We start from the raw sequence: 25,942 nt of genomic DNA on the forward strand, positions 1-25,942 counted from the left end.
TTTTTTTTTTTTTTTTTTTTTTTTTTTTTTTTTTTTTTTTTTTTTGTCTTTATAATTTTTTTTTCTTTTCTTTTTTTTTTTTTTTGCATACATCAGTTAGGTTTCAAAAAGGACTGATCACTTTTTTTTTTTGCATACATCTTTATTATTTGAAGTAAATCTTAAGGTCTAGAAGTTTATTATTTTTCTCTGCTTGCTAGTAAATAGTAATTTAATGTGCTTTCTTGTGTTTTCTTTGCTTATTTGTACAGCCGCTTGGAAACCTCAAGCATATAAATTTGAATATGTCGAAAAACCTAAAGGAATTACCTGATCTCTCAAGTGCCACTAACCTTCAATATATGTATCTTTCTTCGTGCTCAAGTTTGGTGGAGCTACCGTCCTTGAATGCCACTAATCTAAAAGATTTGGACATTTCTAAATGCTCAAGTTTGGTGGAGCTTCCTTCCTGGATTGGAAATGCCATGAATCTCTGCTTTTTGAATCTCACGGGATGTTCAAGTCTGGTGGAGCTCCCGTCCTCTATAGGTAATGCCACTAATCTCCAAGTATTGAAACTTGATATGTGCACTAGTCTGGTAGAGCTGCCCTCCTCTATTGGAAATCTTCATAAATTGCGAAAACTGAATGCAAATGGATGCTCAAAACTAGAGGTTATTCCTACCAACATCAACTTGGAATCTCTTGAGGAACTTCATTTATGTGATTGTTTGATGCTGAAAAGTTTCCCTGAGATTTCCACAAATATTAGGCTCCTACAGATCCCGGAAACCGCAATAAAAGAAGTGCCTTCGTCGATCAACTCATGGTCTCATCTTTCCTCCTTTGGCATGTCATTCAGTGAAAACCTCGAGGTATTCGCGCATGCTCTTGATATCATCACAGAGTTGGTATGTAAAGATACAGAAATCCAAGAAATTTCTCCGTCGGTCAAGAAATTCACTCGTCTTCAAATACTTGTACTCATTGGATGCAAGAAGCTAGTATCAATCCCACAGCTTCCGGATTCCTTAATTCTCTTAAGGGCAGAAGATTGCGACTCTTTAGTGAGACTCGATTGCTCCTTTCACAATACAAAGAATCTTTTGCTTATTAACTGCCTCAAACTGAATAAAGAAGCAAGGGAACTCATCATTCAGACTGGAACTCACTTTGCAATGTTACCTGGTGAAGAAGTGCCTGAAAACTTCACTTATCGAGCTATTACTGGAAGTTCCGTAATGGTAAACTTGAATAAAAGGCCTCTTTCTAAAACCTCGAGGTTTAAGGCTTGTATCTTGCTGGCTAATAAAGAGGACAAGGAGAAGCAGGTGTTTGTTAGGAAAAATATAAGAATATGGTATCTCATCATGGAAAAACATAATCCTGGCGTCTTTGTTCCATGCAGACCTACGGGCTACTCTCCAGTTCGCTATGTTACTGAGCATTTGTACATCTTTGAGTTTGAAGGGGCTGTGGCATCGAAGGAGCTGTTCATTGACTTCAAAGTCGACCATAGCGACATAAATATAAAAGGATGCGGGGTAATCCAACTCTAAGTCTGTCATATTTATGGACATGAAGAGAGAGAGAGAGAGATGGCGATGAGTCTGAAGATAAATGCTACGAAATTAACACTGGAACTGTCGAGCTGAAGTCGATGGAGATCATGACAGTGTAGAGACGAAGAATAGAGGCAAACGAGTGAAATTTACAATGAGATTCATATGTTGCAGGGCTTGGCTAAGATGTTGATTTATGTGTATCAGTGTGTGATGTTGGGTTATGTGTAATTTGTCTAACGATTGAATTCAGTATATGTTGCATAATTCGCAAAATTTTGTAGTTTCTGTATATAACTGGAACAGGTTAAAAGAGGGATGAATACAAATATGTACACACTCATCATACCTATACTCTTTACTTTTTGTGTTGTATATGTTAATATCATTTGATTTGAACATTTTTTTTTTTTTGAATGAATGTGAAAATATATTCAAAACAAAAAAAAGTTCCTTTTTACAATAAATGTGTCCTTGAATCAAAAGAATTATACAAATTTTTAAAAAATTGGAATAAAGTAAAAGAGGAGAATGAGTCAATGTCGAGTTGGAAGCCATAGTTGCAGGCCATCAGCATACTTGGTCGTGTGTTGCTGCAGCGAAAGGAGCTTGTTACGGACCAGTCTATCCAAGAACTTGGTTAATTGCGCAGAGGTGGTAGACTTATCCCCATGACGTCGCCGGTTACGCTCCAACCAAATCGAGTGAACAGCGGCTTGGAAGATAATGCGTAGAAGGAAACACGTTGTACCTGTGATCGTGGCACTCGAAAGGAGAGACAGAATCTGAGTGAAACAGGTTGAGTAGCAGTGCGTTGGCTGGTGAGGTTTTCCATACTCGAACCGAATAAGGGCAAGCAAAGAAAAGATGACCAAGGGTCTCGATTGGCGCCTGACAGAACACACACGAGGGATTCAAACCGCGGTTCCAGGATAGCATGCGTTCTCCGGTAGCAAGCCGGTGCCGCACAGCAAGCCAGAGCATGAAAGAATACTTTGGAACAGAGTCAGCAAACCAAACACATGGATACCAACCCACTGTTGAAACCACTCGCCTTAGTTGTAGCCATGTCTCTGAAGTTGAAAACCGAGGCATGTATGTCCCATTAGACTGTCGCCACAGAGCATTGTCACCTTGGGCACGCTGTCCCCGACCTCTGAGCTCACCAATCTCCAACTCAATATTGTTGAGCAAAGCAGAGCGGTGACGGCGACCCCGGTGAGACTGAAGAACTGACGCAACTGTAGCAGTGGAAAGAATGCCAAGAGTAATGAACCCCTGGTCCCCTAGGAGATCGTAAAGACAACCAAGAGAGCACCAAGTGTCATACCAAAACGATGTGTGAAGACCGTTCTGAACGTCCATCATGTGAAAAGGCTTTGCCAAGGGTCTGTACTTGAGTAATTTCTTCCATATCCACGAGCCCAAGGTTGTGGATTCCCTGACTGACCAAAAGGAAGATGAACGCAGGAGCTCCCTCTTGATCCAGTTGACCCAAAGAGAGTTCGAAGCTGAGACTATCCGCCAAATTAATTTAAAACAGCTAACCTTGTTGACCTCAACAATAGACTTCAAACCCAGACCACCTTCAGACTTAGGCTTACACACATCCTCCCAAGCAAGTTTATTTTTTCTTCCATTGAGATCCGGTCCAGACCAAAGAAATGCTGCACAAAGGCGTTCAATCTCATGAACACAAGCACTGGGCAGCCTGAAAGCTGAAATCCAAAAATTAGTGAGACTCGCAATCACCAAGCTGAGCAACTGTAACCGTCCTGCAAAGGATAAAAATCTATGCTTCCATGAACCAATGCGGGCCTTTATCTTTTCTATCAATGGAAGGCAATCATGAATAGTCATTTGCCTTGTTAAAAGTGGTAAGCCCAAGTAACGAACAGGTAGAGAGCCAGATGCGAAGGGAAACTGAGCCAGGAGCTTTGCACAAGAGGAATTTGAGACTCCGGCCAGGAACAAAGTCGACTTCTCTAGACTAATAGTAAGCCCGGACATCGCCGCAAAATCTTTGAAAACCTCGAGTATGCCTGCTAAGGAGGAAGCTTGCCCATCTGAGAAAACCATGATGTCGTCCGTAAAGCAAAGATGTGTAAGTTGCGGTGCCTACAACGAGGATGATAACCAAACTGACGATTCACATCGGCCTGGTCAAGAAGAGAGGACAAGACATTCATGCAAATCACGAAGAGGTAAGGCGAGAGAGAACAACCTTGCCGTAAACCCCTCTCACTATTGAAATAACCAGCCAGTTCACCATTGATTTGGACCGAAAAAGAAGCCGTGGATACACACAAACGAATCCAATGAATGAACTGTTCCGGGAGATTTAAAGCCTCCAACACATTGAACAGGAAAGGCCATTGCACTGAATCGAAAGCTTTTGAAATATCAATCTTCATGGCACAGCAAGGAGAGAGGTCATCCCGGTGATAGTCCTTAACTATTTCTGTTGCAAGAAGCAGGTTCTCCATTAACAACCGGTCCTTGATGAAGGCAGATTGGTTTGGAGCAATAAAACCTGGTAATATGGATTTGAGACGGTTTGCCAGGAGCTTCGAGATGATCTTGTACAAGACATTGCAACAGGAGATAGGCCTGTAGTCCTTCATTTCCCGAGCGTTAGTTGTCTTAGGGATAAGGGCAAGGATCGTGGCATTGAGACCTTTTGGGAGGAAACCAAACATGAAAAAAGATTGAACAGCATTTGTGAGATCTGAGCCGACTATAGACCAACAACTCTTAAAAAACTCTACCGTGTAACCATCCGGGCCAGGAGACTTGTTCAGAGGCATGGAATAGAGAACCTGTTTCACCTCATCGGCTGTAACAAGCATAATTAGCTGATTCTGCTCGTGCACTGAACACCGGAACGGAAGTAACAGTCGCAAAGCATCAACAGTGATACCAGTAAACTCCAAAGGCTTATGTGTCAATTGATGGGAGAAAAAACGTATGCCCTCAGCTTTAATACTCTCCATATCGGTAAGACAAGCCCCATGTGGGTCTGTTATCTCATGAATCAAATTCTGGGAAAAACGTTCCTTTAGAGCATTGTAAAACACTCTATTGTTTTTGTCCCCCACATTTGAACATTTTAGCTAGGCAACAAACAAGATTCAGTCACAATCTATACTTATGAGACAACATTCAGCATATATGTTATGTTAAAGTCTGATCATTTGTCAAAACGTCTACCAAGCTTTTCAATATTTCAGAATTCAAATTCCTTTATCTCATCGTTCTGCCAATCCTCAGAGAGATATGACCAGGAGTAGATACGTTTGCAAATCTTGCAATCTTGAGAACATTTGATGAATGCTTCAAGCTTCTGAGTGGGGCTTGTACGAAATAGTCATCAGGCACCGTGTCAGGATCCATACCCAAGTATATGCAATGTGAGAGATTAAAAAATTGTTAGGTTTTGGAGGCCTGAGATTAGAGATAAAATTCCTCTGGTCCTGAAGAAACAGCATCGTAAACTCAACCTCTTGAGTTTGTGGAGAGTCCACTTGTTGGAGCTTAGTAAGGTCGACAGTGTGATAGATAAGGGAATATGTAATATTCACTTACCATGTATGTATCGCTAAGACTTGGAGAGCACTCTCCTATACTTGTATATATGTGTAACCTCTAATGAATAGAAGGGGCAACTGACATATACTGAGTAACACAGTGTTCCACAGAGTTTTGTTGTGAGAGGCAAGGAACCAAGAAGTACATACGCGTGACGTGAAACTCCCATGGTAATGTCCATCATGTCGAAATATCGAAAATAACGGCAAGTATGTCTCTGTGCAAAGTTTTCCATTTTGGAACACAATTTAGATAGATTGATTCTTGAACTCACATTGAAGCTTGCAGAATAGAAACAAGAGAAGAATAAAGTCAATAAGCACAAACAAACCTTGCAAATTGTTGAACAACGTAATTCCTAGAAAGAAGAGTTGTGGAATTTGTCGTGTACAGCGAATTTTCAAGTAGAACCTTGAGACCGTCTGACCTGATCTCCATCATAAATTCATACCCTAAAATTAAAAACTGAACTCTGAAATGTAAACTTTTCAAACCACTTACAAAACTGATTAATATCTCTCTAATGAGCAATCTGTCGAACACCTTCTATGCAGACCAAACAAAATAAACACAAAGGTTAGATTTCTTAAACGTACTAGATTTGCGGGTTTTAAAATTATTTAATAAAATTAAATATTTTAAAAATATAGAAATATTTTTTTTGTAAAAGAAATAAATTTTTGAAAATAAATAGATAAATATTTTTAGTTAGAGTGAAGCTTTTTAATTTAATTAATATAATAATTTCTATTTTTATATTTTAAATTATTATTACAATTCTTACAATAACCTAAAGCTAATTATGGACTACCAAAATGTTTTTCAAACATTAACCATTACGAACATTATTATTGTCAAATTTTAAAAACGTTCAACAACTTATTCACAAAATGTTTTACATGCAATCAACCAATAAAAGCGTCATATTATTAGCATTCACATACAATTTTACTCTACGTTTTACCACTAATAATGTGTTCTTACACCGTAAAATATTTTATTGTTAACATATGTTATTTATCACCACGACACCGCCTATAAAATATTTATGTGAAAAAATTAAACCAATTTTTGTCTCTTTACTTTCACTTTGACGTAGTTTTTTTCACCACTAAAATTTGTAGTGATAGTTTGTTTAACCACTAAAATTGTTTACTCAAAAAATATTTTGGATGAAAAACTGAGAAAAAATATCTACACAATTGCAATGAGTTTATAACCAACACAATAAAATTTGAGAAATTAAAAGACAGTTAAAAAAATTTATTTTAAAATTAAATATATTACAACATAAGAAATTTAAAATATTTATTTTAAAAGGAATAAATAAATAAAGATCTTACATATCTTTAACTGAAAAATTAAAAAAGAAACTCAAAATAATATAGAAAATTTTATTTTTAAAAATCACGAATTTCTAATAAGAAAGAAATCAAATTTAACTAAATAATATAACTAAAATCTGAAAATGCTACAACATAATTAAATTAAAATATTTTAAAAAAGAAATAAACAAATATTGATAGTACATAGATTCGTATCCAAAATTGTATAAGGCAAATAGAATAAAAGTCCTTATCATCATCTAAGTTGCGAAGTTGTAATTTGGATCCCTATATTTTGGTAAACTATGTTAGACAATGAAAATCAATGAAAATTTTAAAATAATGCAATGTCTATTATTCATAGATGTGAAAATAGTCAGATAGGTGGAAGTAGTTGATGAAAGTAGTTGAAGATATATGTGTAGCATTGTATAAATATTGTACTTACACATTGACTTAGTTTGTCTACCCATATATGAAACATAGTTAAATCCAGCCTTATATGAGGTTCATTTGCAAGTGTTTTTCCATCATAGCAATCTAATTATCACTCATGATATTCCATTTTCTTTTGCTAGCAAGGTTTTCTGATATCTCATGGTTTGTATTTGTCATTTTGTTGTTCATGATTTTTAGCATACTTAATGAGATACCACTTAATATCTATCTTTATATAATAAGATATATGCTCCATTTCCTTATGGTGATAGGTAAATATTTCTTTTTTGTTTTTGGATTAATGATTTTTTGTTTTGTAAATATTTTTTTAACTTTTTTTTTGTAGTGATTAGCTTAGACATTTGTCAAAATCTAAGATGTTGATATAATATATGTCGCAATCAAATTAAGCAATAAATTGTACACATGTTTATATTTTATTGATACAAATAACACGTGTTACGATTTGACACGTGTTATGATTTCGTTAACGAGTAACTTTATTTTACTTTACAACTGTGTCGATATCTTATTTATTTCTGCTTGGAGCTGTTGAAGTTTGTACGAGGTAGCCCATTAGGTAGTATAGCGGGGTGGATACGGGCCTTGTTTTTGAAGCCCAAAAAATCAGCGGGTTTAGCGGACATAATCCGTTTGGTGTGCCGTGTGCGGGTTCAAGTGGTCATGTCTGTCGCGGGTTGCGGGTTTGCGGGTGACCCGAAGAGCGATGGAAGGTTCTTCATCTTCGTGTCTCCAAATCGGTCGGCCGTCGGTGAATTTGGAGGATGCTCGATCAGAAGCTAAGGAGACTTTGCGACGAACATTGTGAAGTTAAAATCTCAGTGGGTGTTGATTTGATTCGTCAAGTTTTTGAGATTTTGAGTCATGTTAAGAAGAGAGTTATGCATCAACATGAAATTGGTTTGCCTTTGTTGGTTTTCTCAAAATTGTATACCGATTCCGATGGTTTGGAGATTTGCTATTGTCGTCTATGTATAGGTACGAGTGTGTGCATTCGTATTCACCCTTCATGTTAAGCGTATAGGTCGGTTTAATCATATTAGTTCGTTGGGATTTGCTTTTGCTTTGATCGTATTGTGGAAATGAGAGGACTGATTAGTATTCTGTTTTAATAGGAACAGGAGGAAATTACACCTTATAAAGAGTGAGTGCAGCTCCGGGTGAGTTTTGCAGGACGTTACAATAGCCCAAAGCATATATTTCTGTTGCAGTAGGAATGGTAATGAATTGTTTGCATATATTTCAGAATTTTTGTGACCGGGACATTGACTAGAGCACAGTGGGGGGGAATGGGGATTATACGAGATGCCTTGAAATTGTTTGTTATTAACGAGGGTTTTATGTGGTGGAAACAGGGCTTCAAGGATTCAGAGACCGTGGGAGCAGAAGGGGCTGGAGCTGATCACTGATTTGGTATGTTGTTATATGGCTTTACGGGTCAAACCCTGCTTAGTGCTAGTCCCGTTTAGCTTCAAAGTCAAACCCTGTGACTGTGAATCTGTGAACACCACTCCAGCTTGTTTTGAACCAAAACCTTTGATACACCTAGAGGACTTGAAAGATAATTTTAAAAGAAAAAATATTTAGTAATTAGTACCAACTATATACTAGAAGATTTAGTCGTTTAGACCCTGGGGTATAAATAGTTTTAGCATAATTCATTAGGCGCCAACCCGTCTCCTAAATAGATAAACATTTTTTGTTTTTGTTTTTAATAGACAGACACCTTTAGAAGAAAAAAAATATTAAAATGAAGACTCACCAACAAAGCTAGTCAACGTTCAGTATGCAATATATACAAATGCCTCTTTGTTAATCCTTTCTCCATCATGTTCTAGATCTAGATCCTCTCTTCACCTTACTAATGAATTCTTCTTTTTCCTTTTCCACGTTTTTCAGAAAACTCAGGTTCCAACACAATCACAAAGAAATAGATTCTCCTTCATCAGTTCCTCCATCGTCTTTGTCTCGAACTTGGAAACACCATGTCTTCCTGAGCTTCCACGGGGAAGATGTCCGAAAAACATTTCTTACTCACATCCTTAAAGAGTTAAGAGGAAAAGGAATCGATCCATACATTGATAACGATATCGAGAGGGGCAAGTCAATTGGTCCTGAGCTCATAGAAGCTATCAAAGGATCAAGGATCGCCATCGTCTTGCTTTCTAGGAACTACGCTTCCTCGTCCTGGTGCCTGAATGAGTTGGTTGAGATCATGAAGTCTAGAGAAGAGTTGGGTCAAATAGTGATGACCATTTTCTATGATGTAGATCCAACTGACGTCAAGAAACAGATGGGAGCCTTTGGGAAAGTATTCAACAAGACTTGTAAAGGTAAACCAAGGAGGGAGATTAAGAGATGGAGAATTGCTTTGGAGGGTGTGGCCACAATCGCCGGAGAGCATTCACGCAACTGGTTAGCTCTCTTAACTCCTCCTACTTATGCTAACTAATTCATATTTTACAAACACATTAAACATATGTTTATTTGTAGCAATTACACATGTATGAGAATTAAACTGTTATGAGTAATTAACGTATATGTTTAAATAAATTACTCTCTCGTTGTTATAGGGTTAGTGAAGCTGCCATGATAGAAAAAATAGCTATGGATGTTTCAAATAAGTTGAATAACTCCACACCATCAAGAGATTTCAACAGTTTAGTTGGAATGGGAGCTCATATGAAAAATATGAGAACAATGTTAAGTGTAGAATCGGATGAGGTCAGGATGATTGGGATTTGGGGTCCGTCTGGAATTGGGAAGACCACTATAGCTAGATACCTGTATAGTCAACTCTCTAGCAGTTTTGATTTGAGCGTCTTTATGGAGGATATCAAAGAGTTAACGTCTACAAGGCGAGTGTCTTCTGATGACTATAGCGCAAAGTTGTACTTGCAGAAACAGTTTTTGTCCCAGATACTCAACCACAAGGATATTGAGATTCCTCATCTTGGAGTTGTACAAGATAGGTTGAACGACAAGAAAGTGTTGATTGTTCTTGATAACATTGATCAGTCTATACAGTTAGATGCCATCGCAAAAGAGACTAGCTGGTTTGGTCACGGAAGTCGGATCATCATCACAACTCAAGACCAAAAACTTTTGAAGTCACATGGCATCAACCATATATACAAGGTGGATTTCCCGTCAGTATACGAAGCTTCTCACATCTTTTGTATGTATGCTTTTGGTCAAAAGTTCCCTAAAAAAGGTTTAGAGGCGCTTTCATGGGAAGTTACAAACCTGTTGGGTAAACTACCATTGGGATTAAGAGTTATGGGATCCCATTTCCGAGGAATGTCTAAGCAGGAGTGGATAGATGCACTACCAAGGCTAAGAACTCGTCTCGATGCCAGCATTCAAAGCATTTTAATGTTCAGTTACAATGCGTTATGTGATGAAGATAAAGATTTATTCGTTCATATAGCTTGTCTTTTCAACTATCAAATGATTGAGCTAGTGGAAGATCATCTCGGAAAGAGCTTCTTGGATGTGAAGCAACAGTTTCGCATTTTATCTGAGAAATCTCTCATATCTGTTGAAAATGGATGTGTATATATGCACAATCTGCTAGTACAATTGGGTAAAGAAATTGTCCGTCGTGAGCTTGGGAACCAATCCATTCTAAAACCTGGGAAGCGTCAGTTTTTGGTTGATGCTAGAGATATATGTGAAGTACTCACTAATGACACGGTTAGTTTTAGTTTTAGTCTTCCATTAGATTGCTCCCTCCAAATTAAAATATTTTTGATGACTAACCAGTTCTCTGTATTCAGGGTAGTAAAAATGTTATAGGCATACATTTTGACTCATCTGGATTGTCAGGCGAATTAAGTATAAGTGGAAGAGCTTTTGAAGGGATGTCTAATCTTGAATTCTTAAGATTCAAGTGTATATATGGTAATCAAAATCATAATTTGAGCTTACCACAAGGTTTGAACCATCTATCTCAAAAACTACGATTACTACATTGGGATCGCTTTCCAATGACATGTCTGCCTTCCAATTTTTGTACGGAGTGCCTTGTCGAATTATATATGGTAGACAGCCAACTGCATAAGCTGTGGGAAGGAGATCGGGTAAGTTTTTTTTTCTTACACTTGTTAGGTTTTAAAAAGGACTGATCTCTATAGCACTCTGTTAGTAATTTAATGTGTTTACTTTGCTTATTTGTACAGTCCCTTGGTAACCTCAAGTGGGTAAATTTGAGTCTTTCCAAAAGCCTAAAGGAACTACCTGATCTCTCAACCGCCACTAACCTTCAACATATGTTTCTTTCTTCCTGCTCAAGTTTGGTGGAGCTCCCGTCCTTGAATGCCACTAATCTTAAAAAAATGGACATTTCTAAATGCTCAAGTTTGGTGGAGCTTCCGTCCTGGATTGGAAATGCCAATAATCTTTCCTTGTTAAATCTCATGGGATGTTCAAGTCTGGTAGAACTCCCGTTCTCTATTGGAAACGCCACTAATCTCCAAACATTGCAACTTGATATGTGCACTAGTCTGGTAGAGTTGCCCTCCTCTATTGGGAATCTTCATAAATTGCAAAAGTTGATTGCAATAGGTTGCTCAAAGCTAGAGGTTCTTCCTACCAACATCAACTTGGAATCTCTTGACGAAGTTAATTTCCGTGATTGTTTTATGCTGAAAAGTTTTCCTGAGATCTCCACACATATTAGGATCCTAAATCTCGCTAGAACTGCATAAAAGAAGTGCCTTCGTCGATAAAGTCTTGGCCTAACCTTTCTTCCTTGGGCATGTCATTCAATGAAAACCTCAAGGAGTTCCCGCATGCTCTTGATATCATCACAGAGTTGGTATTTGAAGATAAAGAAATGCAAGAGATCTCTCCGTGGGTTAAAAAAGTCTCTCGTCTTCAATCTCTTATACTTATAGGATGCAATAAGCTAGTGTCAATCCCACAGCTTCCGGATTCTTTAGATCATCTAAGGGCAGAAAGTTGCGAGTCATTAGTGAGACTCGATTGCTTCTTTCACAATCCAAATTATCTTCAGTTTACTAACTGTTTCAAACTGAATAAAGAAGCGAGGGAACTCATCGTTCAGACCAGTACTCGATGTACGGTCTTACCTGGTGAAGAAGTGCCAGCAAACTTCACTTACCGAGCTAAAAATGGAAGTTCCGTAGTGGTAAATTTGAATAAAAGGCCTCTTTCTAAAACCTCGAGATTTAAGGCTTGTATCTTGCTGGTTGATGAAGGTGGTGACAAGGAGAAGGAGGTGTCTGGTAGTAAAGAGATGAGAATAACATATCTCATCATGGAAAAACATAATCCTGGCGCTCTGTTCCATGCAGACCTATTGGCTACTCCCTACCTCACTCTTTTACTGAGCATTTGTACATCTTTGAGTTTGAAGGAGATGTGACATCTAACGAGCTGCTCTTTGACTTTAAAATCTACTGCAGCGAAAGAAAGATAAAAGAATGTGGGGTAATGCTAAGTAAAAGTCTTTCATGTTTATGGGACTGAAGTCGAATGGAGATCATGACAGTATAGAGACGAAGATTCAGTGAGATTCAATTTAAAGTTGCACTTTTAATCTTTACATTTTACATGATTGTTATTGTGTGATGTTGTGATGAATACAAATGTGTACACACTAACACCTATACTCGTTACTTTATGTTGTATAGTATCATTTGATTTGAACATTTTAGCTAGCTGACTCAGAGGAGGAACTATGCAACAACATAAGATTCAGCCACAATCTATACTTGTGAGACAACATTCATCATATATGTTAAAAGTCTGATCATTTGTTGCAAAACGTCTACCAGGTTTTCAATATTTCAGAATTCAAATTCCTTTATCTCATCATTATGCCAATCCTCAGAGAGATACGACCAGGAGTAGTGACGTTTGCAAATCTTGTAATCCGGAGTACATTTGATGAATTCTTCAAGCTTCTGAATGGGGGCTTGTACAAAATAGTCATCAGGCACCGTGTCAGGATCCAAAGCCAAGTATATGCAATGTGAGAGATTAAGAACTGTGAGGTTTTGGAGGCCTGTGATTAGCGATATAACTCCATCAATTGTGACGTAAGAGCATCGTAAACTCAACCTCTTGAGGTTTTGGAGGTACCGCACGATTTGCTCAACACTCTTGTCTTGCAAAAAACCCAAATATTTGAAGTGTGTAAGGTTACTGCAGTTTTCTCCCACGATTTGAAAGTCGAATGTCCCGATACGAAGCTGATAATCTTGAGCAATGATTAGTGTTTTAAGATTCTTCCATCGACTGAAGACAAACTGAAATGACTCTTTAGTTTTATAGCACCAGACCGGTAAAACAAGTTTCTCTATGTTTGGCATCCTAAGGAAAACAAAACAGAAAAAAATGAGATCCTCCTTTTTGTACATGACTTCAACTATGATTCATTTACATAAAAGATGAGACTTTACCTCTCAGCAGCAAACATGAGATCCTCCGCTTACATAGGAACTGAAGTGAAAGAACAAATTCTTCGGGGCCATGCGGCTCAACTTGGTTATCTCATCCAGTAATTCCATAAGGGTTAGGTGTACGACACTATAGTCAAAAAAGAATTTGCTAATCTTGATAAAAATACTCCTAAAGCTTAGGCCTTTCGCTACTTCTTCTTCATCAACCCGGTGCTCAAAGAAGATGACTGGTCGGACTCGATCCTCAAACTCCATAAAATAGGAGAAGTCCACTTGTTTGAGCTTAGTGAGGTCGACAGTGTTCCACAGAGTTTTGTTGTGAGAGGCAAGGAACCAAGAAGTACATACACGTGAAACTCCCACGGTAAGGTCCATCAATTCGAGCTTATCGAATACAACAGCAAGTATGTCTCTGTGCAAAGTTTCCCATTTTTGAACTTCTCTTGACCTGTCTGCCTTCTCCTTCACTTCACAACTACAAGCAGAGTAATAAAAGGTTGAACACATTTCAGATAGATTGATTCTTGAACTCACATTAAAGATTGAATACAGTAGAAACAAAATGAGAATAAGTCAAGAACCCTAAACAAACCTTGGAAATTGTTGAACAACATAATTCCTAGAAAGAAAAGTTGTCGAATTTGTAGTAGGCAGCGAATTTTCAAGTAGACCCTTGAGACCGTCTGACCTCTCCATCGTAACTAACATTTAAAACTAAACTCTGAAATGTAAAACTCTCAAACCACTTTACAAAACAGATTAATATCTCTAATGAGCAATCTGTCGAACACCTTCTATGCAAGACCAAAAAAAAAAAAATCACAAAGGTTAGATTTTTGTTACGTTTCTATGGCTGAGTATATTTCAAAATCCCAACTCAGTAACAGCTCAACTCACCCAATCTTATAATCAATCGAACAAGAAGAAACCAAAAGAAGTAAAAAACAGAGATTTTTTTTTTTGTTTTGCTTCAATCCGGCGATATGATGAGATCTAACCCAATTCAAAAAACCTACAAACCCAATTCAGATCAATGATTCACTTAAGCTCAACAACGAGAATCACAGCGTAAGCATGAAGAAGGAGAAGAGAAAAACCCCAAGAAGAGAGAGTCTTTTGAATCGTTTCGAAGCCTTCTCGAAACCTCTGGTTCACATAGAGTCTCTTACTTTTTCTCCAAACAAGTCGATATTGTCAATATGATAATTTAGGAAATTTTCCTAAAACTGGTAAATGTATAATTTATATTTCTTTATTTTAGCTTAGGAAACTTACATTTTTGTATATTCAAAATCTCCTTATTTTAGAGACTAACGTCCCGATTTCATGAACATGAACATGATTTATCAAATGAAACATAGTAACAACACACATCTTGTAATGGCAGTGTTTTTTCTATGTATAGTATCATAAGAGCTACATTACATATATAAATCATAATCGTGATTGTGAAATAGAATCCAGTAGTTTTTTGGTTTTGGGAAAACATGAGCTAAGGCTTTTCAAAATCTCAGAATTCAAGTTCTTTTATCTCATCATTACGCCACTGCTTCTGGTAAAAAGCATCTGAACCTAATATGCGAGATCGATCTTGGCATAACCTACAGCCGACTTCCGAACACATGATTAATGTGTCAATCTTCTGAGTGGCGGTTTTTATGAAACTCTCCTCAAATAACGAATCCATCAATAAGGTTTTGAACATACAATGTGAGAGGTTGAGGATCGTTAGGTTTTGGAGGTGTGTGATGAGTAAGGAAACTTCTTGAATAGAATCGATGACACAACATCTCATACTCACTCTCTTGAGTTTTGGGAGGTAACACACAATTCCCTCAGCTATATATTGGTCGATCGACATGACCCGACAGTTTTAGGTTGGTTAGGTTTGTACAGTTTTCCCCGATGAATCGAAACTCGACTATCCCCTTGATGTAGAAGTGTGTAGGGATGATTAATGTGTGAAGGTTCTGTTGAGGATAAGCTTGAATAGCTTAGTTAGAAGTTATCCTAATCTCACCAAGTCATGGTTTCCAAAAGAGATTAGGATTATAACAAGTTAGGAGTTATCTAATTGTTATTTTAAATAAAGATTATTAAAGGGTCTCTCTATATATAAGGAGTTGTTGGGATGTAACAACACTTGTGAGATTAGAGAGATTGAGATTGCTTTAGTTTTGAGAAGTTTCTAAGGCAATAAACGAGAGTCATTCGTTAATCTTTTGTGCTTGATTCAATATTTGGTATCAGAGCATCATTGAATTAAAAGCATAAATTTTGTTTTTCTTCTTTACTAGAGCAAAACATCTGTTTGCGACTAGCTAAATCTGTTCCGATCAAGAGACATGGGAGATATCGTTGCTATGACATCCACACCTAAGGAGACCGGTACTTTGACTCTTCAATGTCCGATGCTCACCACCACCAACTATATGGTGTGGGCAATGAAGATGACAATAGTGCTGAAGGTAAACAAAGTGTGGGAGACAATTGAAACAGAGGAGGTAGCGGACGATGACAAGAATGATCTAGCCAAAGCCCTTCTGTTCCAATCTATCCTGGAAACACTAACCTTGCAAGTTGATAATTTAGTTACTACTAAGGAGGTATGGGAGGCAATCAAGTCACGTTTTGTTGGAGCAAAAAGAGTCAAGGAGGCAAGACTGCAGACTCTTATGTAGAAGTTCGAGAGGATGAGGATGAAAGCTACGGATACGGACACAATCGATGATTTTGTGTGTAAATTATCAGAACTTGCATCAAAGTCTGGAGCGTTAGGCATGAGTATTGAGGAGCCTAAGATGGTCAAGAAGTTTCTGAACAGCTTGCCAAGGAAAAAGTATATCCACATTATTGCAGCCCTAGAGCAGGTTCTTGATCTTAACAAAACTAGCTTTGTGGATATAGTCGGTAGGCTTAAGACATACGAGGAACGAATTCGTGATGAGGAAGATCAGGAAGAGGATCAGACGAAGCTTATGTATGCAAATAACTACCAAGAAGACTATGATCAAGGAAGAGGTAGGGGTGCAAGGGGTGGACGTTTAACAGGATGAGGAAGAGGGCGAGGTCATGGCAACTATCAGAGCAGAGATAAGTCGATGATTGTTTGTTATCGCTGTGATAAACATGGCCACTATGCCTCAAACTGTCCGGACATGTTACTTAAAGGCAGGAAGCCAAATTTGGAGCACTTACGGGTCTTTGGCTGTGTTGGTTATGCTAAGGTGGAGTCACAACATCTAAAGAAGCTGGATGACAGATCTCGTGCATTGGTACATCTTGGAACCGAGCCTGGAAGTAAAGCTTATCGGTTGTTGAACCCTTCAACAAGAAGAATAACAGTGAGCCGTGATGTAATATTTGACGAAACTAAGCGGTGGAATTGGGGTGAATCACAGGAAGAGACAGAGGCTCCAGGGTCCTTCACTGTAAGTTTTGGAGACTTTGGTAACAATGGTCTACGAGAAGACATTGCAGACTGCGAACAAGTTCCTGATGTTGAGGATGGATTTGAGGTGCTAGAAGAAACTCATGAACAAGTATCGGAACCAGTTCAACCTGTGTTAAGAAGATCAACTCGACCTAGTGTGAAGCCGAGTTATATGAATGAATATGTGCTTCTAGCAAAGGAAGAGGGAGAACGACTCTTATTGTCGTTGAATGACGAACCTAGAAAGTATGATGAAGCAAAGGAGCTAGAAGTATGGAGAGATGCTTGTAACGAGTAACTAAGTTCCATTGAGAAGAATCAAGTATGGAACTTAGTGGAATTACCAACAGGTNTTAGTTAGAAGTTATCCTAATCTCACCAAGTCATGGTTTCCAAAAGAGATTAGGATTATAACAAGTTAGGAGTTATCTAATTGTTATTTTAAATCAAGATTATTAAAGGCTCTATATATAAGGAGTTGTTGGGATGTAACAACACTTGTGAGATTAGAGAGATTGAGATTGCTTTAGTTTTGAGAAGTTTCTAAGGCAATAAACGAGAGTCATTCGTTAATCTTTTGTGCTTGATTCAATATTTGGTATCAGAGCATCATTGAATTAAAAGCATAAATTTTGTTTTTCTTCTTTACTAGAGCAAAACATCTGTTTGCGACTAGCTAAATCTGTTCCGATCAAGAGACATGGGAGATATCGTTGCTATGACATCCACACCTAAGGAGACCGGTACTTTGACTCTTCAATGTCCGATGCTCACCACCACCAACTATATGGTGTGGGCAATGAAGATGACAATAGTGCTGAAGGTAAACAAAGTGTGGGAGACAATTGAAACAGAGGAGGTAGCGGACGATGACAAGAATGATCTAGCCAAAGCCCTTCTGTTCCAATCTATCCTGGAAACACTAACCTTGCAAGTTGATAATTTAGTTACTACTAAGGAGGTATGGGAGGCAATCAAGTCACGTTTTGTTGGAGCAAAAAGAGTCAAGGAGGCAAGACTGCAGACTCTTATGTAGAAGTTCGAGAGGATGAGGATGAAAGCTACGGATACGGACACAATCGATGATTTTGTGTGTAAATTATCAGAACTTGCATCAAAGTCTGGAGCGTTAGGCATGAGTATTGAGGAGCCTAAGATGGTCAAGAAGTTTCTGAACAGCTTGCCAAGGAAAAAGTATATCCACATTATTGCAGCCCTAGAGCAGGTTCTTGATCTTAACAAAACTAGCTTTGTGGATATAGTCGGTAGGCTTAAGACATACGAGGAACGAATTCGTGATGAGGAAGATCAGGAAGAGGATCAGACGAAGCTTATGTATGCAAATAACTACCAAGAAGACTATGATCAAGGAAGAGGTAGGGGTGCAAGGGGTGGACGTTTAACAGGATGAGGAAGAGGGCGAGGTCATGGCAACTATCAGAGCAGAGATAAGTCGATGATTGTTTGTTATCGCTGTGATAAACATGGCCACTATGCCTCAAACTGTCCGGACATGTTACTTAAAGGCAGGAAGCCAAATTTGGAGCACTTACGGGTCTTTGGCTGTGTTGGTTATGCTAAGGTGGAGTCACAACATCTAAAGAAGCTGGATGACAGATCTCGTGCATTGGTACATCTTGGAACCGAGCCTGGAAGTAAAGCTTATCGGTTGTTGAACCCTTCAACAAGAAGAATAACAGTGAGCCGTGATGTAATATTTGACGAAACTAAGCGGTGGAATTGGGGTGAATCACAGGAAGAGACAGAGGCTCCAGGGTCCTTCACTGTAAGTTTTGGAGACTTTGGTAACAATGGTCTACGAGAAGACATTGCAGACTGCGAACAAGTTCCTGATGTTGAGGATGGATTTGAGGTGCTAGAAGAAACTCATGAACAAGTATCGGAACCAGTTCAACCTGTGTTAAGAAGATCAACTCGACCTAGTGTGAAGCCGAGTTATATGAATGAATATGTGCTTCTAGCAAAGGAAGAGGGAGAACGACTCTTATTGTCGTTGAATGACGAACCTAGAAAGTATGATGAAGCAAAGGAGCTAGAAGTATGGAGAGATGCTTGTAACGAGTAACTAAGTTCCATTGAGAAGAATCAAGTATGGAACTTAGTGGAATTACCAACAGGTGTTAAACCAATAGGTTTGAAATGGGTGTTTAAAATCAAACGAAATTCAGATGGGAGCATCCACAAGTACAAAGCAAGGTTAGTTGCGAAGGGATATGTGCAGAAACACGGGGTTGACTTCGATGAGGTGTTTTCTCCGGTGGCACGACTCGAAATAGTTCGTTTTATCCTTGCTTTGGCTGTGTCTAGAGGTTGGGAAGTGCACCATTTGGATGTCAAGACTGCCTTCCTACACGGAGAACTTAGGGAAGAAGTATTTGTTGCTCAACCGGAAGGCTTTATGAAGAGAGGAAGTGAAAGATTGGTGTATAAGCTGAACAAAGCACTCTACGGACTTCGTCAAGCTCCGCGAGCCTGGAACCACAAGCTCAATAAAATTTTATTGGAGTTAAGGTTTGTTCGTTGTGCTAAAGAGCCTGCTCTGTATCGAAGACAAGAAAAGGATCAGTTGTTGATCATTGCGGTGTATGTTGATGACCTTCTTGTCACCGATAGTAGCTTGAAGTTGATCTACGAGTTTAAACAAGGGATGTCTTCCAGGTTTGAGATGAGTGACCTTGGGACGCTGACGTACTACCTTGGTATTGAGGTTTTACAAGAACAAAGTGGGATTACTTTGAAGCAGGGGAGATATGCGGAAAAGATTCTCGAGGAAGCTGGGATGAGCGAGTGCAATGTTGTACAGGTTCCGATGGATACAGGTACAAAACTCTCTAAAGCTCTTACGGATCAGTCTTTTTGTGAACACGAGTATAGGAGAGGTATTGGTTGTCTGAGATACTTAATTCATACTCGGCCTGACCTTGCATTTGCTGTTGGAATTCTTAATCGCTACATGCATAGTTCGAAGAAGTGTCATGGAGAAGCTTTGAAACATGTTTTGAGGTATTTACAAGGAACTACGGGTTATGGTCTCACATTCAAACGTGGTGACAGTTCGGACTTGGTAGGATATAGTGACAGTAGTCACAATGTGGACGAGGATGATTGTAAGAGTACGAGTGGTCACATTTTCTATCTCAATGGCTGTCTGATCACTTGGTGTTCACAGAAGCAGGAGACAGTGGCGTTGTCTTCTTGTGAGGCGGAGTTTATGGAAGCTACTGAAGCGGCAAAGCAGGCGATTTGGTTGCAGGACTTACTTTCTGAAGTTACAGGAGAAGCTCTTAAGAAAGTAACGGTTCGCATAGACAATAAGTCGGCAATAGCTCTCACCTGAAACCCAGTCTTCCACGGTCGTAGCAAACATATCCACAGGAAATATCACTTTATTCGTGAGTGTGTGGAGAATGAGCAGGTGGATGTCGAACACGTTCCCGGTACTGAGCAAAAGGATGACATCTTGACCAAACCGCTTGGAAGAATCAAGTTTGGTTTGGGGAAATGAGGGACTTCATTGGTGTTCATGTTGTGTCAAACAAGAACTTCAAGCTTAAGGGGGTGATTGTTGAGGATAAACTTGAATAGATTAGTTAGAAGTTATCCTAATCTCACCAAGTCATGGTTTCCAAAAGAGATTAGGATTATAACAAGTTAGGAGTTATCTAATTGTTATTTTAAATCAAGATTATTAAAGGGTCTATATATAAAGAGTTGTTGGGATGTAACAACACTTGTGAGATTAGAGAGATTGAGATTGCTTTAGTTTTGAGAAGTTTCTAAGGCAATAAACGAGAGTCATTCGTTAATCTTTTGTCCTTGATTCAATATTCTTTGTGCTTGATTCAATAGGTTCTTCCATTGACTGAATGCAAATTTATATGAACTCTCACGTATATTGCACCACTGAGGTAAGACAAGTTTTCTGATATTTGGCATCCTGAAAAATCAAGAATTATGAGAAAAAGAGAGGAGACAGATCCCTTTTCGGTTTCTTGGTATTCAAATTCAAGGAGTATATGAGATTTACCTCTCAGAAGCAATGATGAGATCCTCATCTTCTACAAAGAAATTGAAGTTGAAGAACAAATTTGTCGGAACTGTACCACTGAATTTGGTAACTCTAATCAAAATCTTCCCAATATTGTGTAGACCTTCTTCTACGTTTACATATTGGGATTTGAGCCGCAAGTTTTTTACTCGAGGATGCTTGAACTCGACGAGTTGGGGATTGGCGAGGTTGATTGTTTTCCATAGAGATTTTTGGTGAGCGGCAAGGAACCAAGTGACACAGACGCGTGATGCTCCGACGGTAATATCCACTACATTGAGCTTCTCGAAAATCTTGGCTAAAATATCGCTATCCATATTCTCCCAGCTTGGAACTTTTCCTGATCTCATGAACATCACACGATAGCTACAAAAGTGAGAGAAAATAATACAATTATCTAGATAGACTATGAATTAGTATATTCTTGAATTTATAGAAGAACATAAATAGAGGAAGAAAAAAAACATTGAACTAAGGACAGATTTCATAGAGAGTGTCCATCTCTGGATTCTTCTTGCACCATCTAATCTCTCCATATCAATGCCTCTATAAGAAAATGAAAAAAAAAAAAAAACTATTAGATGTTTTGAAGGACTAAAGAAAAAGAAGAAGAAAACAATGAATTTATATGAAGAAACCTTTATGGACAAAACTTCTACATAACACAATAAGCAGGTTTGAATATGTGTACCAAAGGTTCAATAATAAGTCGCATAACATATCATATGCATGCCCATAAATTTATAATTACACAAACCTAATCCTTTGTCGTCGTCCTTTGACGAAGAGATGATTTTTTGTTTGCAGATTCTCCAAAAAGTCAAAACTGGAAAACAAGTTTGATAGTACACATGTCCTCATCCACCAGTTTAAACGTTTGATGTTAAAGCTCTCTACTATTTTATATCTTTATCCTTAAATGCTCTTACACATTTTAGAAGGCCATGTCATCTTTATACTCAATAGTATTTCAATGCACAAATCCTATCTGGTGTATGGTATAAACGTACATTCACACAAATCATATATGGTGTAAGAGCATTGCATTGATACCTACTACCGAGACATAAAAACCTTAAGCCATAGTTTTTCGTCTACTCTCTTCACAAAGCTTTTTTCCCCTACTTCTTTAATTCCAAATTATGCTCTTTGAAAACTTGAAGACAATCTAATCTATATCTCCGTCTTTGGTGCAATTTCGCTTTCACTTTAGTCTCCTGTCTCTCACGCCAACACTGCCAGTGAAGTAAGACTCATGTTTTCTGCCACTTATGCAAAATCATGTCGTGGACACATCAAACAGTTGAACTAGCACCAACTGAAAGAATTGACCCAAGGGATATCAAAAGCAACTAATAATTACATTTAAGGCCTTACAATGAAAAAAAATCATCGACCGTGACAGCAATCAAATTCAAGGCCGTGACACTCATCCACGATTATGTCAATTGCTAAAATTTGCCTAATTTCCAATGATAAAACGTCACATTCATCTGAAAAACAGAGAGGATAACAAACGAAAAGATGGGAAAAAGAGAGAGGGAAACAAAGTTTGACTTAAAAAAAAAAAAGAGACTGAACGAATGAAGCATATATCATATATCAAATGAAACAATGTTTAAGATAGATGTTGTGAAAATAGAATCCAATAACTTATCAAAACACATTAACAAAACTTTTCGCACTTTTCAAAATTCAAGTTCTTTTATCTCATCGTTTCGCCAATTCTTCTCGTAAAATGTACGCCACCCAAAAAAATTAGGTGCATCTTTTTGGCAAACTCTGCAGTTTTCTGAACAAATGAAATTTTTTTCAAGCTTCTGAGTGGCAGCTTGTACAACATGATTTCTCGTGATATAACTATTGCACAAGTATAGGCAATGTGTCAGGTTAAGGGTCGTGAGGTTTTCCAGACCTCTGATTAGCGATATAACTTCTTCAACATAGACCACAGAGCATCGTAAACTCAACCTCTTGAGGCTCTGGAGGTAACGCACGATTTGCACAGCATCGTACTTACCCAAACGACCCATAATTTTCAAGTTGTTGAGGTTATTGCAGTTCTCTCCCACAACTCGAAATTGGAATTTGCAAAACAAGAAAAATTCATTATGAACCATGATCAGTGTGTTAAGATTCTTCCACTGACCAAACGCAAACCTAAATGACTCCACCTCATTATACAGTGACCATGAAACTGGTAAAGCAAGTTTCTCTATGTTTGGGATCCTGGAAAACAAAAAAAAAACACATATGAGCTATATATATATTTGTTTTAATTATTTATAAAGATGAGATTTACCTCTCAGCAACAAACATGAGATCCTCCTTTTGTAAACAGGAGTAAAAGTTAAAGAACAAATTCCGCGGGGACGTGCGGCTCAACTTTGTGATCTCAATCAATAGATCCCTGAGTTTTATGCCATCAACTTTATAAAAGTTAAAGAAGAGCTTGTTGATCTTAATTAAGAAATTACTAAAGCTTAGGGCTTCTTCTACTTCATCATCAACCCGGTATTTATAGAAGACGTTTTTTCCCTTGTGTTTTAGCTTGGTGAGGTCGATGGTGTTCCACAGAGTTGTGTTGTTGTTGTGGGAGACAAGGAACCAATAGATGCATACACGTGAAGCTCCCATGGTAATGTCCATAATGTCAAGCTTATCGAAGATAGTGGCAAGTATGTTTGTATCTAGAGTTGACCATTTTGAATCTTCTCTTGAGCTGTTTGCCTTCCTCATCACGTTGCAACTACATACATACATAAAACAGCAACAAAAAAAAAGCTTTAAAACATTTTAGATAAATAGCTTCAATTCTTAAATCCACGTAAAAGCTTGAACAAGCGGAAGAGAGAATAAAATCTATAAAATATGACAAAAAGCAATATCTATGAAGAGAGCCTTCGAAAGGAGTGATTTCTTACGTTCGCATAAATTTAACCAAAAAAAACAAAAAAACTTAGTCCTAAATCCTAATATTTCATAGACATTCCAAATTTCCAAGTTCAGAAGCATAGGTTATATACGTTCTAGTTTCTTTGACGGCAAGTAAAATATATATACAGTATACAGACATTCCAAATATATATATTTTTACTTTGTTATTTCTTATTTCTTTTAGTTAATGTAGAAAATTTCTAAGTGTGACTTTTCCATCTATTGACACGCTAAATTTCAATAATTCCATTTTTTTGGGTTGTCATAGAAACTTCAAGGATTGATTGAAGGTATGAGGTTTGACTGTCTGCAATTTATTAATGAATTTGTAGATTAAGGAAGGAGCCAAGTTTAAAAGAGATCTCTAACAATGCAAAAATAGAGCTGTTCAATATGATTATACGCATGAACAGGAAATGTTGTCTGTCAAGGAAGTAAATGTAATATATTGTGAATGTGAATTTAATAGGGTCATAAAGAATTATCTGTCGTAAATTCGTCTATGTAATAGTTTTCATAATTTGTACTTGATTTTAACCTGCGGTACACCACAAAACAATTTTTTAAAAAATAATAACATTTTAATTTTTTTTGTTTTTTCTATTTAGTTTGTTTTGTTTAATTAAATAATAATTTTGTTTAGATTGTCAATTATTAGAGCAATAATAGGGGAAATAAATACATAAATATGTAATTTATAAGCTATTGTCGGATTAAGTCACAATTTTACCAATCATTTAATCGTTTTACAAAATTTTAGTTAAATTACCCTGATTTAATATGTCTAATAGTATTATATTAGTGGTATTGACCAAATAAATTAAAGGAAGATTTAACCCATGTTTCAAAACCGAATTAATAATATTTTATATTTATACTAATGTTAATTCAAACCGTCATGTTAATAACATGTCCCGCTATATAACAACAAATCGTCATATTAGTGGTTTAACCTGTGTTTCAAAACCGTCATATTAGTGGTTTTGGTTGTGTGTTGTGTTTCGTTTGTAAAATTGATATTTATACATGGAAAATGCTTGATGAGCAAGGAATTTACGATCCGTAGTAATAAAAGAGAGATTTTAGTGTATTCCTATTTGAGATGATAACATTATCGCAGAATAATATTCATTTTCTTAACACGGTATATTATATTAATTGTTTTTCTTGATACTTAAGTTAAATATACCCGATTATTGAGTTTCTAAAGTTGGGTTCTCGTTTTTATGAACTTTATTAACGTTATAATAATTATTGCGATTGTAATCATTTGTTACTCAAAGTCGGCTATGTCATTTAAATTTAAGAGATCATACAGTCTCTAAAAATCTTTTAAAATAGGTTTGGAGATTTTTATGGGATTACAAATTTAATGTATAGAGTTGTTTTTGGAATAATCGAAATGTATAGATGTTGTCAAGCTATTTATGGCAATAAATGTATCAAATTAGGTCGATTAAATAGTTCCATTAAATGAGTTTTCATGAATTGTTATTTTAGGAAAATAGTTAGGGGTTAATGTTGTAAATAATAATAAATTAAATAACCAAAACTTCAAATGCATAACACAAAATGTACTTCAAAAATAATAATATAGATTACTTAATAAATCAAGACGACAAACAAAAAAAACTTCAAGTAAAATTTGATATCAACAACAAAAAATCATAAAATGTTCCCTGTGTTTTCACCCACATGTTCGATCATACACTGCTATGAAATTGAATCATCACATACTTCATTTTTTTCTTCTTGACAGCTATCATCACATATTTCATATAATAAAAAATATTTTGATTTTTTTTTTCACTTATGATACAATTCAAATTTTTGAAAACGAAAACAGTACATACAGATGATTGATAGTGGGGATGTGTGTTTAGTCTGGTGGTTAAGTTCTGTGACACTCCGATTTGCGCAGAGGTTTAAAAGAATTATTTTGGCCACCTATATCACCAAAGTGCATTTATTTTTTCGGTCAAAAATTTTGAGAGAACTCCACAGTTAAGCATGTTTATGCTGGAGTAGTCTCATGATGGGTAACCTTCCGGGAAATGACTGTTGGAACTGTGTGAGTAGAGACAAAACACAGGGAAATATCATGTGATGATCTGTAGGGACTGTAACAAGTCTTTAAAACCTTCCGGACATAGCAAACCGGC

At 37.2% G+C, this 25,942-nt stretch overlaps 2 protein-coding genes and 2 pseudogenes across 4 annotated transcripts in view; 2 read left to right on the forward strand and 2 right to left on the reverse strand.

Annotated features, from left to right (window-relative positions):
* Window positions 1-1,902, forward strand: part of LOC104707451 (probable disease resistance protein RPP1) — a 5,301-nt gene extending 3,399 nt beyond the window's left edge. For all 3 annotated transcript variants that reach the window (XM_019228533.1, XM_010423802.2, XM_010423803.1), the window contains one exon: window positions 252-1,902. In XM_019228533.1, coding sequence (XP_019084078.1) covers window positions 252-1,538 — 1,287 coding nt within the window. In that variant the 3' untranslated portion in view covers window positions 1,539-1,902. The remainder of the gene's footprint in view (window positions 1-251) is intronic.
* Window positions 8,713-12,689, forward strand: LOC104707454 (annotated as a pseudogene).
* LOC104707453 lies at window positions 12,714-14,517 on the reverse strand (annotated as a pseudogene).
* On the reverse strand, window positions 20,591-23,582 carry LOC104709657 (putative F-box protein At4g11580). Its single transcript, XM_010426230.2, has 5 exons — window positions 23,146-23,582; window positions 22,713-23,072; window positions 21,309-21,389; window positions 20,823-21,209; window positions 20,591-20,732 (listed from the first exon to the last, which is right to left on the reverse strand). The coding sequence occupies exons 1-5, from the start codon at window positions 23,580-23,582 to the stop codon at window positions 20,591-20,593; spliced, it is 1,407 nt and encodes a 468-aa protein (XP_010424532.2).

The sequence above is a fragment of the Camelina sativa genome, chromosome 8 (genome assembly GCF_000633955.1).
Source record: "Camelina sativa cultivar DH55 chromosome 8, Cs, whole genome shotgun sequence".
Taxonomy (NCBI): domain Eukaryota; kingdom Viridiplantae; phylum Streptophyta; class Magnoliopsida; order Brassicales; family Brassicaceae; genus Camelina; species Camelina sativa.

Coding starts and splice junctions, on each gene's coding strand:
- LOC104709657 (XM_010426230.2), bottom strand. CDS start 23,582: ATGAGGAAGGCAAACAGCTCAAGAGAAGATTCAAAATGGTCAACTCTA. Junction 21,390..22,712: donor CTGACACATTGCCTATACTT/GTGCAATAGTTA, acceptor ATTTTCTTATAG/AGGCATTGATATGGAGAGAT. Junction 20,733..20,822: donor CTCATCATTGCTTCTGAGAG/GTAAATCTCATA, acceptor TTGATTTTTCAG/GATGCCAAATATCAGAAAAC.